We start from the raw sequence: 15212 nt of genomic DNA on the forward strand, positions 1-15212 counted from the left end.
GAGCCCGATGTGGGACTCGATCCCAGGACCCTGAGATCATGACCTGAGCCGAAGGCAGCAGCTTAACCCACTGAGCCACCCAGGCGCCCTGTATTTTTCTTCTTGATGAGTCTTAAATTATGCTCCATAAATCTATCACATTGGGTAGCCTTGCCAAAATTATTTTTTACATTGTTTGATGCACAGTTTACGGGTGGGAACACTCATGATCCTTTGGAGGAGAGTATAGGAATCTCGCCTCCACATCATTTGTTATACTTGGGAAAAATAAAGTAGCCTATTTATGTGTTTATATATTTTAAGGATACTGTCTAACAGACTTGATAGATGAGAATATAGTTATGTAATTAATATTAGAAAAAGTATAACACAGAGGGAGCTGGTTTTTGTAAAGTTTAAGCATCCACTAACAATTCTGAGCTTGCCACCTACTTGCATCTCAGACAGAAAAACTGTAATTCTCAAACTTGAATGTACCTCAGAATTGCCTGGCAAACTTGACCCTCAGTGCCAGAGGGTCTTAATATAGGTAGGTTTGGTCAAGGAATCTTCATTTTTAAAAAGAATCCAGGTAATTCTGGTGCAGGCTGTAATAAGGACTTAACTTTGAGGAAGCTGTAGGTTAAGGGGTGGGAGCAACCATATCCAGGAGGCTCTTTTCCCCCTCCTAGTGACATTCTCTTTTTTCGTTATCAGACTCAATTTTAAGAATAATGTTTCCCCTTTAGCTTTTTTCAGGGATATATTTATAGACGTTGAACTGTAGCTATCTTTCCTATTTAGGTTTTAGTTTAACATTTGATAAGAGGGGGTGATGGAAGTTTGTCACATTCCTGATTTTTACACCTACAGAACTTCGGTAAAGGGTAACAGCATTACGATTTTTTAATGGTAAGAAGTTAGAGAAAGTAGGGTATTTTTCTTAATGTAAAGTGCAATTCTAAATACATTTTACATGGAGGAGAATAAATGTTGACTTTGAAAATTTGAACTTAACTGTGTTTCCTCATACCAACAGAAATACCAAAAAGCTGATTAAAGCAGTTTGGGACTGAAGACAAGCTAATCCATCCTGGATAAAATGTCTTTGACAGTAGTTCCAAAGGGAAGTTAGTTTAAATATTTTTAGACCGTAAACTATTTCTTTAAAGAAGTCTGTTAAGATACCAAAAGTGCTTTTGGTTTCCAAAATGCTCTTGAATATGTCCAGAAAACTTGAGGGTATCCTTGAGTTATCTAACTGACTTAGATAAGTAGTATCTGTCTTTGGGTGCCCTTATGGGGCTTCCATGACATAAGCAGTCATTCACCCTAAGATAGGGGTGTCTGCAAAGATGACAATATGATTTGTCTTAACTGTCAACCTCTGTATGCAGGACTTGAATTAGTTTCTTTGTGGGACCAGATTAGAGAAAGGTGGTGGTGTCTTCGACAGGCCCCTGAAATGGATAGGATAATATTTTCAACTTAGAAAAGACAGAAATGAAAACAACTAACTAGAATATAAAGCAGTCTAAATGAGTGCTAAATAGAGAAGTTAGAGCAGGTTCTATGGAGGAGGAAGAAGTGATTAATTCTAGTGGGGGAGGCTGGGGAGGGGTATGTATAAGGAAAGGTGTCACTGAGAAGGTGGCAATTGATCTAGGCTTTGAAGGATTTAGGAGAGAATACTGGGTGAGAAAATGAGTAATAAGAGGTGCAAAAGAACCATTCCAGAGTAATCAGATTTGACTGAAGCAAACATAGGTTTCACTGATCTATGCCTTAAAAAGGGACCCTGGAGCCTTTAGAGGGCTAGCATGTTATGCTGAGGAATGTGAACTCCATTTAGGAAGCAGAGAGCAGCCATTGAGAAATTTTGGATTAGTGGTACAGTCCAACCTGTTTCGGGGAGATGGCGTGGCAACAGGTGATTTCGTAGGAAGATGAAATAGAAAACTGGCCAAAGCTCTTGCTGTCCTCCAGGCCAGAGGGTAAAGATCTACATTGTGGCTGGGACCTAGAAATTAAAAAAGAGCACTGATAACCCATCGAAGGGCAGAAAATGGACTAATTAACTAATTAACTAATAAATGCTAGTAACTCTCATGAGCCCATCAACACTGATTTCTTACATTGTCCTGTACTGCAGTGTACAGGAATGAGTCATAAATAGCCCTTGTGCTCTGGATACTTAAAATATTAACAAATAGACATTGAATTACTGCATTGTAATTTTAGAAATAATCACGGATGGTGAGGAATTACAAGGACTATGTAAATAATGTGATTTAGTGGTTTGCAAAAATGTATGGTAGTCAGAGCTTACCAAAATAACTTGGAACTAATAAGTGCTTGGCAATTATTTAAAGATATCAGAGATAATTAATGTAGAGAAGATGTTCAAATGCCTGTTTAGGGCTGAATGGTACATGTTAGGGAGTGTCCACGCCTCAGAGGTCTGCACATTTTACATTATCATAAAGTTGCATCTTTCTAGACATTTTTATACTAAATTCTTGAGGATCATTACGGCATATAACACTAACATTCTATGAGAAGTTTCTATGTTTTTGCAAGTGTGCACCACTTTTAGGAAGGAAAATAAGCACTTTTTAAAAACCAGAATTCACATATGTTTCCACTGACCAGTTATTAAAAGACTATCAAAGATCATTTGTTCAGTAAGACCTAAGGGAGAAAATATCCTTAGACTATTTCATGCTGTTAAATCTCTACAGATTTACAGTTTTATCCAGTCAAATTAATGCAAAACCCCAGTGCAAGCATTTGGATTTTGAAAACTTTGGAGGAGTGTCATTTTCTAATAGTAATTATTGGTTTTACATTATTTTTTCACAGGGGAACTGATCACAGCCGCACATGAGCTTGGAGTAAGTATTAGTTTTATTGTTTAATCAATGCTCTCATTAACAGTTTTAGGAATTAAGAAAGTTTAATTAAGCATGGAGTAAAGTAGATTAATTTATTTTCAAACCCCAGTTTTTAGTAACTTATAAGTACAGTACGTGACAATTTACTTTAAGTTTTAAATCCAATTAAACTAAATTATAAAGCAAAGCCTTTACTATATATACAGTAGCTAGCTTATTATCACCCCAAGTTTTGTATAAGCTATGGAGAATAAAATAAATCGGGTTAACAGTTTTAATAAGTTTATTATTTAATAAACTTTATTATGGTTCATGATCCCTTTAGGCAAGACCTTAGGACTGTCAGCATGGTGGTAATCCGATAGCGGTGTGGTCTTTCAACTTTCTAACCAATACGAAATTTCAGAACCTGCTTTTTTTCAATAGCCTTTTAAATGACCCTAATGTACTGTGAACCCAGAGAACAAACTGCTTAAGAACTGACAATGAAATATGTCACCCTTTCTCTAGGTGACACACCATGTGGTAGACGCTGCCAAATCCGCTAAAGAAAATATTTATTTGTATTGGCACAAAAGGATTACAATAGAAAACCACTATTCAAACATGTTGTTCTTGCCTCTTAGTCTTTATACTTGCCCAAGCAAAGGGCTACTTTGCAATTAAAGCCAGTGTGACTCTTGTGGAGGTGAAAACCTTCTAACTTGCTGATTTTTCCATAGGTTGCCCATCCTCCTGGCTATCCTTTGTTCACGCTGGTGGCTAAACTGGCAATCATACTCTTTCCTTTTGGTTCAGTTGCCTACCGTGTCAATCTCCTGTGTGGCTTCTTTGGAGCAGTAGCCGCGTCATTACTTTTTTTCACCGTTTTCAGGTAAAGTAGTTGATGAGTTAATATTAATCTTGGCTAATTGGAGACAGAGCGTTTTGATGGCCTAGGTACATACATTAAATGAAACCCCCAAAACAAGACTCTTTTGCTTGAATGGTTTTTTCCTAATCACTGCTGTGAATTCACTTTCTTAATTTCCAGTAATTTCATACGTACTTGACCCCTCCGATGATTACATAGTTGGATGTGCTTCCTGCAATGGAGTCAAGGTGTCACCAGTTTGTTATCACAGTTCTAGAGTTAGGCAAAACTAAAAAGGTTTGTCATTTTATGAAGATGCAGATGGGCCAGTTTAATTCAACAGTATGAAGTTCCTGTTTTGGGAAATGGTAAATATCATTTAATTACTCAGAGTGTTGCTGATGGGCAGCTGCTTACCTGGTCCAGAGTTAATGCCTAATTATATTGTATTCTAAATATATGCATCTTGTATACTCTTAGAAATGAGGCTGTTAACTAAGGAAATCAGTTTGGGATATGGTTTTGGTAAGGTTTCACTTTGTTCCCTTATAGCTGTAGGGAAGGTATGCAAATTAGACCCCACTTATTTCATTGATGGAAGATTTTCTTAGTTTGGAAGGCTACCTTGCTTTTACAAAAATGGGTCATTAGCTTGGGACGTTGGTAAACTTCTTTGTCTTTGCTGCTCCTGTCTCCTTCATTCTTAACCAGTCTAACCTATGCCTAAGGAGAGTACAGTAAAAAATACAAGTTATGCTTTCTGCAAAGGGAGAACCAAATTAAAACACTTTTTCAAAAACTACTGCAGTTTTTATTATAAAAACAATTTTTGTATGCAAATATAATATAATTTGAATAGACAATTTCAAATGCCATTTTTGGAGACTAATGTTTTATTTGCATTAGTCGTAAAATTGCCCTTTGACTAAATTCTTTCTAAATTTCCTTTTTAATTATTTATAAAAGGGTAAAAGTTAGCATAATTTTAACCCTAAAGCTTACTTTTAAATTTAATTGTGCAAAGCTTTCAGATTCAAATATTGTAACTGTTGATCATTTACTACATTTGTATCTATATTATTTAATTCATCTTTATTTCAGTCTTACAGGTTTTCAGTGATAGCCAATCTTTCAGTATGAAATGATGAAAATAATATCTCTGCTTGGATTGATAGTATTATGAATACTTTCTTTTTCTAAGTAATTAGAATAATCTTTAGAATTGTTTCTCCTGAATCCTGTAATTAATAATCCGTTATTTCTATGGAGAGAAAAACTGATCTTTAAAAATTTTGAATATATAGGTTGAAATGTAGAACTGCTTGTCTTGTACTGAATGTGTGAATTGATAATCTTCACAAGACATTTACGACAAAGGCATTTAAAGAAAATTAATACTTGTATTTATTTTGGTAGTTCATCTGTAATTTATTTTTTATTTGTTATTTTTTTATCTGTGTTTTAGAAGCTCATTTCTATAACATATTTAAATGCTATAGGGCTATCAAAAGCTCTTATGCAAATAATTTGTTTTCTGAGAAAACTTTTCCATGCTTTTCAATATATTAATTGGTGATACCATTCTACATGAAAACCACTGTAAAAATCATACATAAAAATCATGATTTTACAGAATCCAAATAGCTTTGGACAATAATTTTCCTTTGAGTTGTCTATATTTTAAAATAGCTTTTATTATCCTCCATGATTGTAATGGGTTTTAGATTAGCACATTTAACCTGCGACCCCCGTTTTTTAAATAAAGTCTTAATGGTAAATTTGTATGTTTGCTGGCATACGCTTTAAATCAAAAACCCTTAATATGACTAAACTGAATATATTAGTGATTTAAGAATGTTTGAGTAATATTGTGCTTGGGAAAGTTGCTTTCTTTCAGAAAAGGGATCTCACAATATTATCTCTTACATACATTTTAATATGAAAATACTTCATTATTTTGAGTACAAATAATTGACAAGGTACACGTCCTCTGGGAACAACCCAGTTCAAGTGGCAAATCTGTTTTGTCAAACAATAGACACCCTTCAGGAAAGAGCAAGCCATCTCTATGGTAATAGGACTAACAGTAGCCTATTGATTGAGTGGAAGAAGACATTATACAATGTCAGCTGGCTTGTTACAATTTCATTTGTTGTATGACCTGAACTTAACCTTTAAAACCTTTCTTCTGTGAGTATAAACCCAACAGCAGGACACAGTACCTGTGCAGCCATTACAGTGACAGCTTTTTTCCAGTCCAGCGTATAGTAAATGTATTCCTTTACAGGTTGCCTCCTTTATTAGAATTTGTTGAGGAGACAATTTACTACTTTATTCATTGACAGGCCAAATCATCATTCCATTTTGTTGTGGAATATTGGAGGGTTTTGATCCAGGAAACAGTTTGATTCTTTTTCTCCCCCATCACTTCAGAGAACATTACTGTACACGTAGGATTAGCGCTGACTGGTGCGCAGTAAATTAATTCTTTTAACAGGTTTAGGTTTTTTTCAGGTAATTGTTCCCATGGCATTCACTATATTTAGCTCTTGGGGTGGACATAAAGACCTTCTGTACCCTTTAAACAAAGATTGTATTTTAAAAGCAAATTTCTGTTTAAATGTGTTGATGTAAAAAGCTCCATTTTTTTTCAGTAAACATGACTTAGATTGAAAGAACAATTTATTCGTTGCTTCCAATTACTATGTAATTTTTGCCTTCCTTGCATCTTTCTCTTGCTTTTAAGAGCCATAAGATGTCATTAACACTGCATTTTTTGTCAGTCTTTCCTAATGGTTGACAAGAACTCATGTATATTTGCTTCGCCCTAATGTAGGAAGGCATAGGAGTAAAACAGCACTTTGAAAGCTGTATGCGTCGCTATACTTTATTGAATTAAAAATAGTCAGATTATGGCGTTTATTTATATATTGTCTCCTTCAGGGGTATTTTTCAGCATTCACAATGTGAAGGGAGTTTAATACATTTCATTTATATGAAATAGTATTCATTTTATTAACGTGTATGTCTGTGTTTTTAAGACTACCTAACACAGGGATTTGTAGGAACTGAGATTTTTCTCTTTTAAGGCCATTGAAGTAAATGATTTTTTAAGTTTGATGGTATGATACTTTAAGTGTCATTTTGAAATTCACAAATCTTAATAATACGAAATTTTAAAAGTTACAGGTCAGATAAGTCACTGATATGAATGTGATTTAGTGTTGCTTAGTACTTGAATTTCAAACTTTTTCTAAGCAAACTCAGACTAAGTCCTATATACTTAATAAGGGAGGAGCACTGAAATTACTGTCTCGAAACATCAACATGCTTCCATTTCTTATGCTCTGGTATCACTAAAAGAGAATGGAGTATGTTGATAGCATTTTATAAAAATTCTTTACCTCAGGGAGGATTTAAATTGCTTATGATCTCAGATGAGGGCATATCTTGTATCATTTATTTTGGTAGGTCGAGGGCAGGAAATCTATTCTCAGTAGGCTTAAGAGTCCAAACTATTATGGGCCAAATGGAAGTATGGAAGAATTAATTAACAATGTTTGTTGCGAATCGAAAGTAGAACTATTTTAGTTTTTATAACCAAAATACAGGTTTACTTAAATTAAGACAAAGTTACTAACCATTGAATAAACAGTTTTTCAGGTATTTTTTTCTAGAAGGTACTGTTCTAAGAAACTTGCATTAAAAAACTTTCTAACACCGTTAACATTGTATAGGAAGAAATCAGATCTCTTAATGTCCACCAGGTTACCTAGAATATATGAATGTTACTGATAATTGAAGGTATATTGAAAACTATGCCTGCTCACAACAAAGAACTGACAACCAATTTCAGGGATATTTAAATATCTTCTGGCAGATCATTTTGTGCCAGTATTTTACTTATGGGGTAAGTATGGGGTTTACATTATTTTTTATAAGTTACGTAATTTTAAACATTACGCTGCTGCTAAAAATTAATTCGATTAAACTTTTGGAAGAGGAATATTTGATTCAGAGCGCTGTGTCTGCGATTCTTAGAGCTCCAGCTAAGATTCCATTCAATAAAGAATAGGAAATTAAAATGCCATACCTTAGAGAATGTAGAATCTCCTGCTTAAGGGACATTTGGATTTTCCAGCTCAAAGAGTATTTTAGATTATTGCCATAGAGAATAATGTCAAGCTCTTCCTAATTTCAGAGGTAACTATGAATAAGTAACAAATAGTCACCAAGTTTTTGTAGTTGAAGAAGAATGGAAAGTACTGGAGCATTAATTTTCATTCAGGAGAATATCTGTCTTGATCCCTGGTTAATTGATCACATATTTCTCTCAAACTTGTCTTAAAATTGCATTGACTCAGACTGGTTAAGCATATTAAGAGCTTGGTTCATTTGCATTTTCTTCTAAGTAGAGGGACATATTAGGCTCAAATAGCAGCACTTCATTCTGAAGGGGGGAGAAAAGCAGGGCAAAAACTCTTTTTTAAGACTGTAGAGTCTTTTCTGACAGCTAGTCAGAGTTAGAATTAGTTCAAGGAAATGTTAATAATGCACTGCCTGGCCTAATCCCTTTGATATCACCAGGTATCCTCCTGTTCATGGGTTAATTGCTTTAAAAGCGAAGGCAATATTCTGAGCGGTGGGCCGCTTCACCTTTTCACAGCTGTTACCATTGAGTGACAACTAAATCCCATGTGTAAGATGAGGAAGAGCTCAATCTCCAATTGGGAGAAAATTTATGTAAACCACAATCCCTTCAGAATGTGCGGAAGTCATAGACTTTCTTGATTTACTCTGCTTTTCCCAGAAAGCTCTATTGTTCACTTTCCTAAGTCCCATCAACCCTTTGTAGCAGAATATCACAGCGGCAGCAGATAGCTTGAAATATATAAATGCTATCATAGCTCTGATTAATAGCAGTGCTTATGAGTCAAGTCTGATAACAGTGCAGCTCTCCACTCAATTTCAGATACTGCTAATGGAATCTGTCTTCTCCAATTGTAATATGAGAAGGCCTAATTTGCCATGGAGCTTGGAGCTGTCACCAGTAGGGGATTGTGGGGTCAGATGGGAGCTGCCAGGTTTTTGCCCTGCAGCTTGTATCTCTCACTTTGAATAGAGCAGCCCCCTGCCTGCCAGTTAGCTGATAGGCCGCTGTGGGGTTTATGCCACTGTATACAATAGGAAAGGGCTACATAGGCTGACTTTATAATTGTGAAGCTAGCTCATATTTCCACAGCTACTGTGCTGCATAATTTCTAATAAGTGGTTTTAACAAATGTCAGATTATGAAAAGTTTCCTCAATTACAAAAACTTATAAAACATTCAAATGGCTAAATCTGTTTCCTGCCGAGATTTTGCCACCGGAACTAGGCATCAGTCATTACGGCTATAATATTTCTTCAAATTACAAATAAAATTCTAGATCGTAACTCACCTAGATGGGCTGCCTTGCAGAGCCATAAAAACAGCGGTCTTAAGGAACTGATGCACCAGGACCTGCTTCATAACTTTGCTTGATAAGACTACTTAATATTAAGTCTCTGCTGTTTATCGAGTTGGTTAGTGTTGCTGATGGAAACTGTTCATACCCTCATTCTGCTGATTTTATTTATTTGGATCTTTTAAGTTTATCGCACCTACATTTAGCATTTTAGTGTTTTAAAAAAGTATGCAGCACCTTTTAAGTTTTGAGTGAAAAGGGACTTAGTGTGATGACAAGCCAGGGCCGGGGCCTCTGTGAAGAATATGCTGGGATATACTTTTTAACCATTCAGGTTAGCCGCTGAACACAGAGTAACACTATCAAGCTTGAGGAACAAGGCTATTTGAGGTCTTCTGTGTTTTTAAACATTTCGAACAAGATATGAAAGTTTGTAATTTGGTAGTTATTTTAAACCAGCCTGTGCTTTCAGAAGAATTCCCTCTCCTTGTACGAGTTATTTGGCATACCATGAGAACTTAGTAAAAAAGTAAAGTGTATGATGGTGAAAAAAGCCCAGCGTTTTTTTCTTTTGGATAATCAGGTAGAAGTTGATGAGATAATATAAGGTATTGTTCTAAACCTTTATGATTTATTGGTTAGTGAATAAATCTGGATTTTAATGGGAATTGTGTGATTATATTTTATATTCAGATGCTATTCATAATCTTACTCCCTCCCCGTCAGTTGTGGGGTTTTTTTTGTGGGTGGTTTTGTGTGTGTGTGTGTGTGTGTAACTCTACATTTTTTTCTCCAATTTTATTTAGTGGTTTAAAATCAGGAATAACACTTTGTACTTTAGTGTACTGGTAGTTGGTATTTATGTAGCTGAAAATTCAGGCCAGAACCTGAATTGAATCTCATGAAATAGAACAAACCTTGGGAGGATTTTATCTGGAGTGAAAGTAAATTTTCATAAAACGTAGGAAAAGGGATTATTTGCAAGTTTATTAAAGGTAGAAGTAAGTGTTTTATATCTTTTTAGGTGCAGTGGTGGCGGCTTCTACGATGTTATTTTAATATACCATGCCCTAAATGATTGACTTATGTTAATTAGTTCCAAGCTTTAAAATGAACAGGAAAGTTTAGGTTCTACTGTGTATTACATGGCCACTGGCTATAATTTGCTCACAGAGTGCCTGGAACATATTAGATGCTCATTATGTTTTTGCTGCCACTAGGTTGAGTGAACTAGCATGGAAAGAGAGGCTCAGCAGTCGCTAGCTTCCCAGTTTGACCTTTTTCCAAGTACACAGAAGAGATGAATATATGGGTGTTGATTATGTGATTGAGCCAGAAGGTAACATTTATATATTTTCATAAACAAGACCAGAAAGATAAGCACTCAGGAGGATGGGGGTGGTAGATTTGCTGTATATTGTGTCCTGCTTTACCTTACTTCTCCCCTCTAATCCATTACCTTTTTTTTTTTTTAGTGAGTTGACACTAATAGTCATTTATTTAATGATCAGTCTTGGAGGCTGCATTGTGGCCTGCCTACTCGATTCTACAGCCTTCCAGCGGGAGTTTGCGGTGTAGGAGGGTGGTGTACCCTCCATGTTGGGTCCTTCGCATGCAAGGAACACTGAAGACAAACACATCCATGAATCTTATGAGGCACATCAAATGTGTGTTCTGAAAGAATTTCAGGTTTCTGTTATTTGCCTTTTGATTGAGGGTTAGACAAACATGTGACTATACATGAAAATCAAATACCACGTAGGAGAAAGAAAAATATACCTTATCATCAATAGCAAACCTGTGTCAATGGTGTAAATTGTAACCTCCTGATTTATCCATTGTGTCAACAGATGAAGAGTATTCCATCAGTGAGAAAACTCCTGCACAATCAGTACCTTTCCTAGGAATCTTATCTAGGTTTCATGGATTTTGTGGACCAAAAAGAAGGCAGTTATGTATTAACCATAGAATTCTGAGCTTCATGTTTGTTAGGATGATCTTAATCCTCACCCTATATTCGTTAACTCAGGGGAGAATTTTTGTTATTTGTGTCATCTGGGTGAGATTTTAAATACTTGACCACCCTTCCCGTACCGTCTGTCATACTCTTGGTGTATCTCTCCCTATTGAGTAACCACTGCTTTACTAGAATGGGAACTACATGACGTCAGTGTTAACTCAAGCAAAGAGCAATTAGGAAGATTTATTTACGCAAAAATACTGGAAAACATATTATGTGTCACATAAGAGTGTTTATTTATATAAAATAACTTCAGTGGCTTTTAGGTTATTTGATGTTATCAATCATCTGTACGATTGCTTTACACCATTAAGATGAACCCTTATATTTATATTTACTCTTTCACAGTGTAAAAACTTGATTTTGATTGTTAGTAGTAACATGTAGCTCTCTTTTACAATGTAGTGGTTGTGTTATTAAAGTTATCACAGTCGGGGCACCTGGGTGGCTCAGTGGATTAAAGCCTTTGCCTTTGGCTCAGGTCATGATCCCAGGGTCCTGGGATCGAGCCCTGCATCTGGCTCTCTGCTCGGCAGGGAGCCCGCTTCCACCTCTCTCTCTCTGCCTGCCTCTCTGCCTACTTGTGATCTCTGTCTGTCAAATAAATAAATAAAATCTTAAATAAAATAAAATAAAATTATCACAGTAATGGTGGTGTAAGTATGCAGTCATTTCTTCATATAGCCTCGTAAGATGTTACCTCCTAGAAATCAGGTTAGATTCTAAACGTATGTATTTCAGTTGAAGAAATGTCTTTTTTGATCTCTTTCTATGGGGCTTTATGAGAATCAAATTGAGAATGGGAAATACTTTTTCTTATATTGTATCTAATTCATCATAAGTTGTCCTTAAGTTAAAATGGAAAATAGTGGAGACTATTTTGCAATTTATTCTTGAGTTCTGATGAGAAGATTTCTTATTTTTATTTACAACCTCATTCGACTTTCTCTCCTCTTTCTTTTTTGCTGAAGTCATTTCATCGATGCGGTAGAAAAATCTGTATCTTTTAATTTAGGGAGCTCATTTTAAGATGCCACTTTATCATGTTAAATGTAGATAATTAAATTCCCTAACTCCTTAGTTGCTTTGTAAAATAATAAGCATGTTTATTCAAAAGAATAAAATGAAAATGAAAAGTAGGACTCTTTGATTGTCAACTGAAATCACAGTGGTGTTTTTGATTAGGTCAGTTTCATCTGGAAAAAAAAAAAAATTGTGGAGCATGTGTTCTCATTAGAGTTATTCGCCAAAAGAGGTTACAACTAACTTGACTAAACATTCACTCTGCAGAGAACACCCTTTCCTGAGAGGGATCCTGTTTGGCCAGTCTCATAAACTAACAAAGGCCCCAGCAATCAGAATGGACAATGGATTCATTGGAGGCTCTAGGTATTCTGTGGATTCGTACAAAAATACTTTTTTGAAGATACACATACACAGATAATAACAGGATTTGTTCAGAATTCTTATTTGCTTAACAAGTTTAAAAATTAGATTCCCCTTCAGCCATATTCACCAGTGTGATTTTTACAGCATCACTTAGGTAAATCATCTGCACATTTAATATCTTCTATCTCAGACTTGCAGTGACTTATTGAATTGGTGGTTCATTAATATTTGGCTCAGTAAGACATAAGATGAAAAATTTGAGGTGTTTTGTTTGAAATTTCAGAAAAACAGAGAACCTAAAGGACTTTATTTACACGTCAGTATGCGAAAAACAATAGGTATGAATAACTATAAACCTGTATTTTCTCATTTCCTTTCAAATATTTTATAGACAAGGAATAAAGTAATATGAAAATTAATTTAAATAAATTATTATTTCTGTGTTCTTGTCAAAAGAATATTTAAACACTTGAATTAAAGTACGGGGTGGAGGGAAGCCTGGGTGGCTAAGTTGGTTAAGCCTCCAACTCTTTGTGGCTCAGATCCTGACCTCTGTGGTAAGATTGAGCCCTATCCTCAGGCGCTTCACAATTAGCCAGGAGTCTGCTTGAGACTCTCACTCCTTCCACTCCCTCTCCCACACTCTCTATTTCTTAATCTCAAATCTTAAAAAAAAAAAAAAAAGTATTATATCAAAATCAAAATGAACCCTTTAATTTTCCCCTCAATTTCATTTGTTACTAAGCCACCACTTTTATAATAGTAAAGCACAGCACCAATGAAGGACTTGGTTGTTAACATTTATCCATACGAAACCATCATTTCTTTCAAATTTTTTTTTTGCAATTTAAAAAATAAAGAATAAATTCTAAATAATAGCATAAATAACTTTTTTTTTAAAAGATTTTATTTATTTGACAGAGATCACAAGTAGGCAGAGAGGCAGAGAGAGAGAGGAGGAAGCAGGCTTCCCACTGAGCAGAGAGCCCGATGCGGGGCTCGATCCTAGGACCCTGAGATCATGACCTGAGCCGAAGGCAGAGACTTTAACCCATTGAGCCACCCAGGCATCTCCATAAATAACTTTATAATAAAGCATTATTTGGAAATGCTTGGATATAGGTTGAGATAATTAAAAACTTTAGTTATTTGAAGAGCATTAAAAACTAAAAATAGAGTAGGTCTGAAATATATAGGTGGAAAAACATTTAGCTTTCCCAAAATCAAAAGGCTTTTGTAGGGACACACACACATAAACATGTGAAGTGAAACAGACTTATTTTAAAATGCACGAATATGCTGAAATGGCTATATCAAGTAGTCCAAAAATAATTCTCTTGACTTCGCCATTCATTATTTAGAGGATTTTAAGTTCCCTAAATCTGTTTTCCTTACTATGTTTAGGTTAGGTTACAGTTAAAAATTTCTATTCCTTAGGTTTGCAAAGTTTTAGAAATACAGAAAAACCTGTCTATTCAGTATCCATTTAATATATTTAATAGACTCTGGAGAAGGGGAAATACCCTGGTCTTAGTGAAAATACTTTAGGAAAAACTTCTTGTGGGGCGGCCAAGTAGCTCAGTCAGTTGAGCATCTGCTTTTGGCTCAGGTCATGATCCTAGAGTACTGGGATCGAGCCCTGCGTTGGTTCCTTGCTCAGCAGGGAGTCTGCTTCTCCCTGCTCATGGGCACGGGTGATCTCCCTCTCTCTTTCATAAATAAGTAAAATCTTAAAAACAAAACAAAAACAACAACAAACAAAACAAAACAAAACTTCTTAGAAAGGTATGCCTATGCTGAGTTGGAAAGAGTCGGTGGGAATCAGCCACATAAAGGCAAAGAGTGGGTGTGTGAGGGGAAGGAGGGGGAAGAGAATCTGAAGCGGACTCTGCACTGAGCACAGAGCCCTACGCGGGGCTTGATCTCACGACCGCAAGATCGTGACCTGAGCTGAAACCAAAAGTCAGAAGCTTAACCAACTGATCACCCTGGTGTCCCTTTGTTTTGTTTTATAATCAAAGAGGAGTCCTTAATGGGGTTGGAGGCAGAAAATGCAAGATCAAATATGTTTTAGGTCCTTCACTCTGGTGGCAATTGTGGGCCTAGGGCTGGAGGCAGACCACATACAAAGCTGTTGAACTGAGGTGAGCCTGACAGCTGAGGTAGGGCAGTGATGGTATGCATGGAGAGGAGGATGAGTTTTTTAAATGTTTATGAGGTAAAACTGGCAGGATGTGGTATGTATGATGGGGAGAAGGGGACAGGAGCTTTGATGATGACTCTTAGGTTTCTTGGGTAACTAAACTAGGTGGATATGACAATCACTAAGAGTACTGGAACAGGAATCATTTGGGGAAGAGGATGAGAAATTACCTTTGCACATGTTGATACTAAGGGTCTGTTGGACACTGAGAGTTGGAGTGGCTTTGTGGTGAGATGTAGAGCAGTCCATTGGAGATGTGTCCCTTTGAGACTTAAGGGGGAGGTAGCGCAAGACAGAGATTTGGTTATCTCAGTTTGTGGTTGGCAGGTGACATCAGGATAGCGGATAAGGTCACCCAGGTGGAGTATGTAAGAGTGAGAGGAATTGTGTGAGAGTGAAAGCTTGGGAACGCCAGCTTTAAAGGAGA

At 36.1% G+C, this 15212-nt stretch overlaps 1 protein-coding gene across 1 annotated transcript in view; it reads left to right on the forward strand.

Annotated features, from left to right (window-relative positions):
* The window catches only part of TMEM260 (transmembrane protein 260), a 68217-nt gene that overhangs the window by 2708 nt on the left and 50297 nt on the right, over positions 1–15212 (forward strand). The window contains exons 2-3 of the mRNA XM_059373272.1: positions 2842–2873; positions 3596–3747. Coding sequence (XP_059229255.1) covers positions 2842–2873; positions 3596–3747 — 184 coding nt within the window. The remainder of the gene's footprint in view (positions 1–2841; positions 2874–3595; positions 3748–15212) is intronic.

The sequence above is a fragment of the Mustela nigripes genome, chromosome 13, assembly GCF_022355385.1.
Source record: "Mustela nigripes isolate SB6536 chromosome 13, MUSNIG.SB6536, whole genome shotgun sequence".
In the NCBI taxonomy this organism is placed as follows: Eukaryota; Metazoa; Chordata; class Mammalia; order Carnivora; family Mustelidae; genus Mustela; species Mustela nigripes.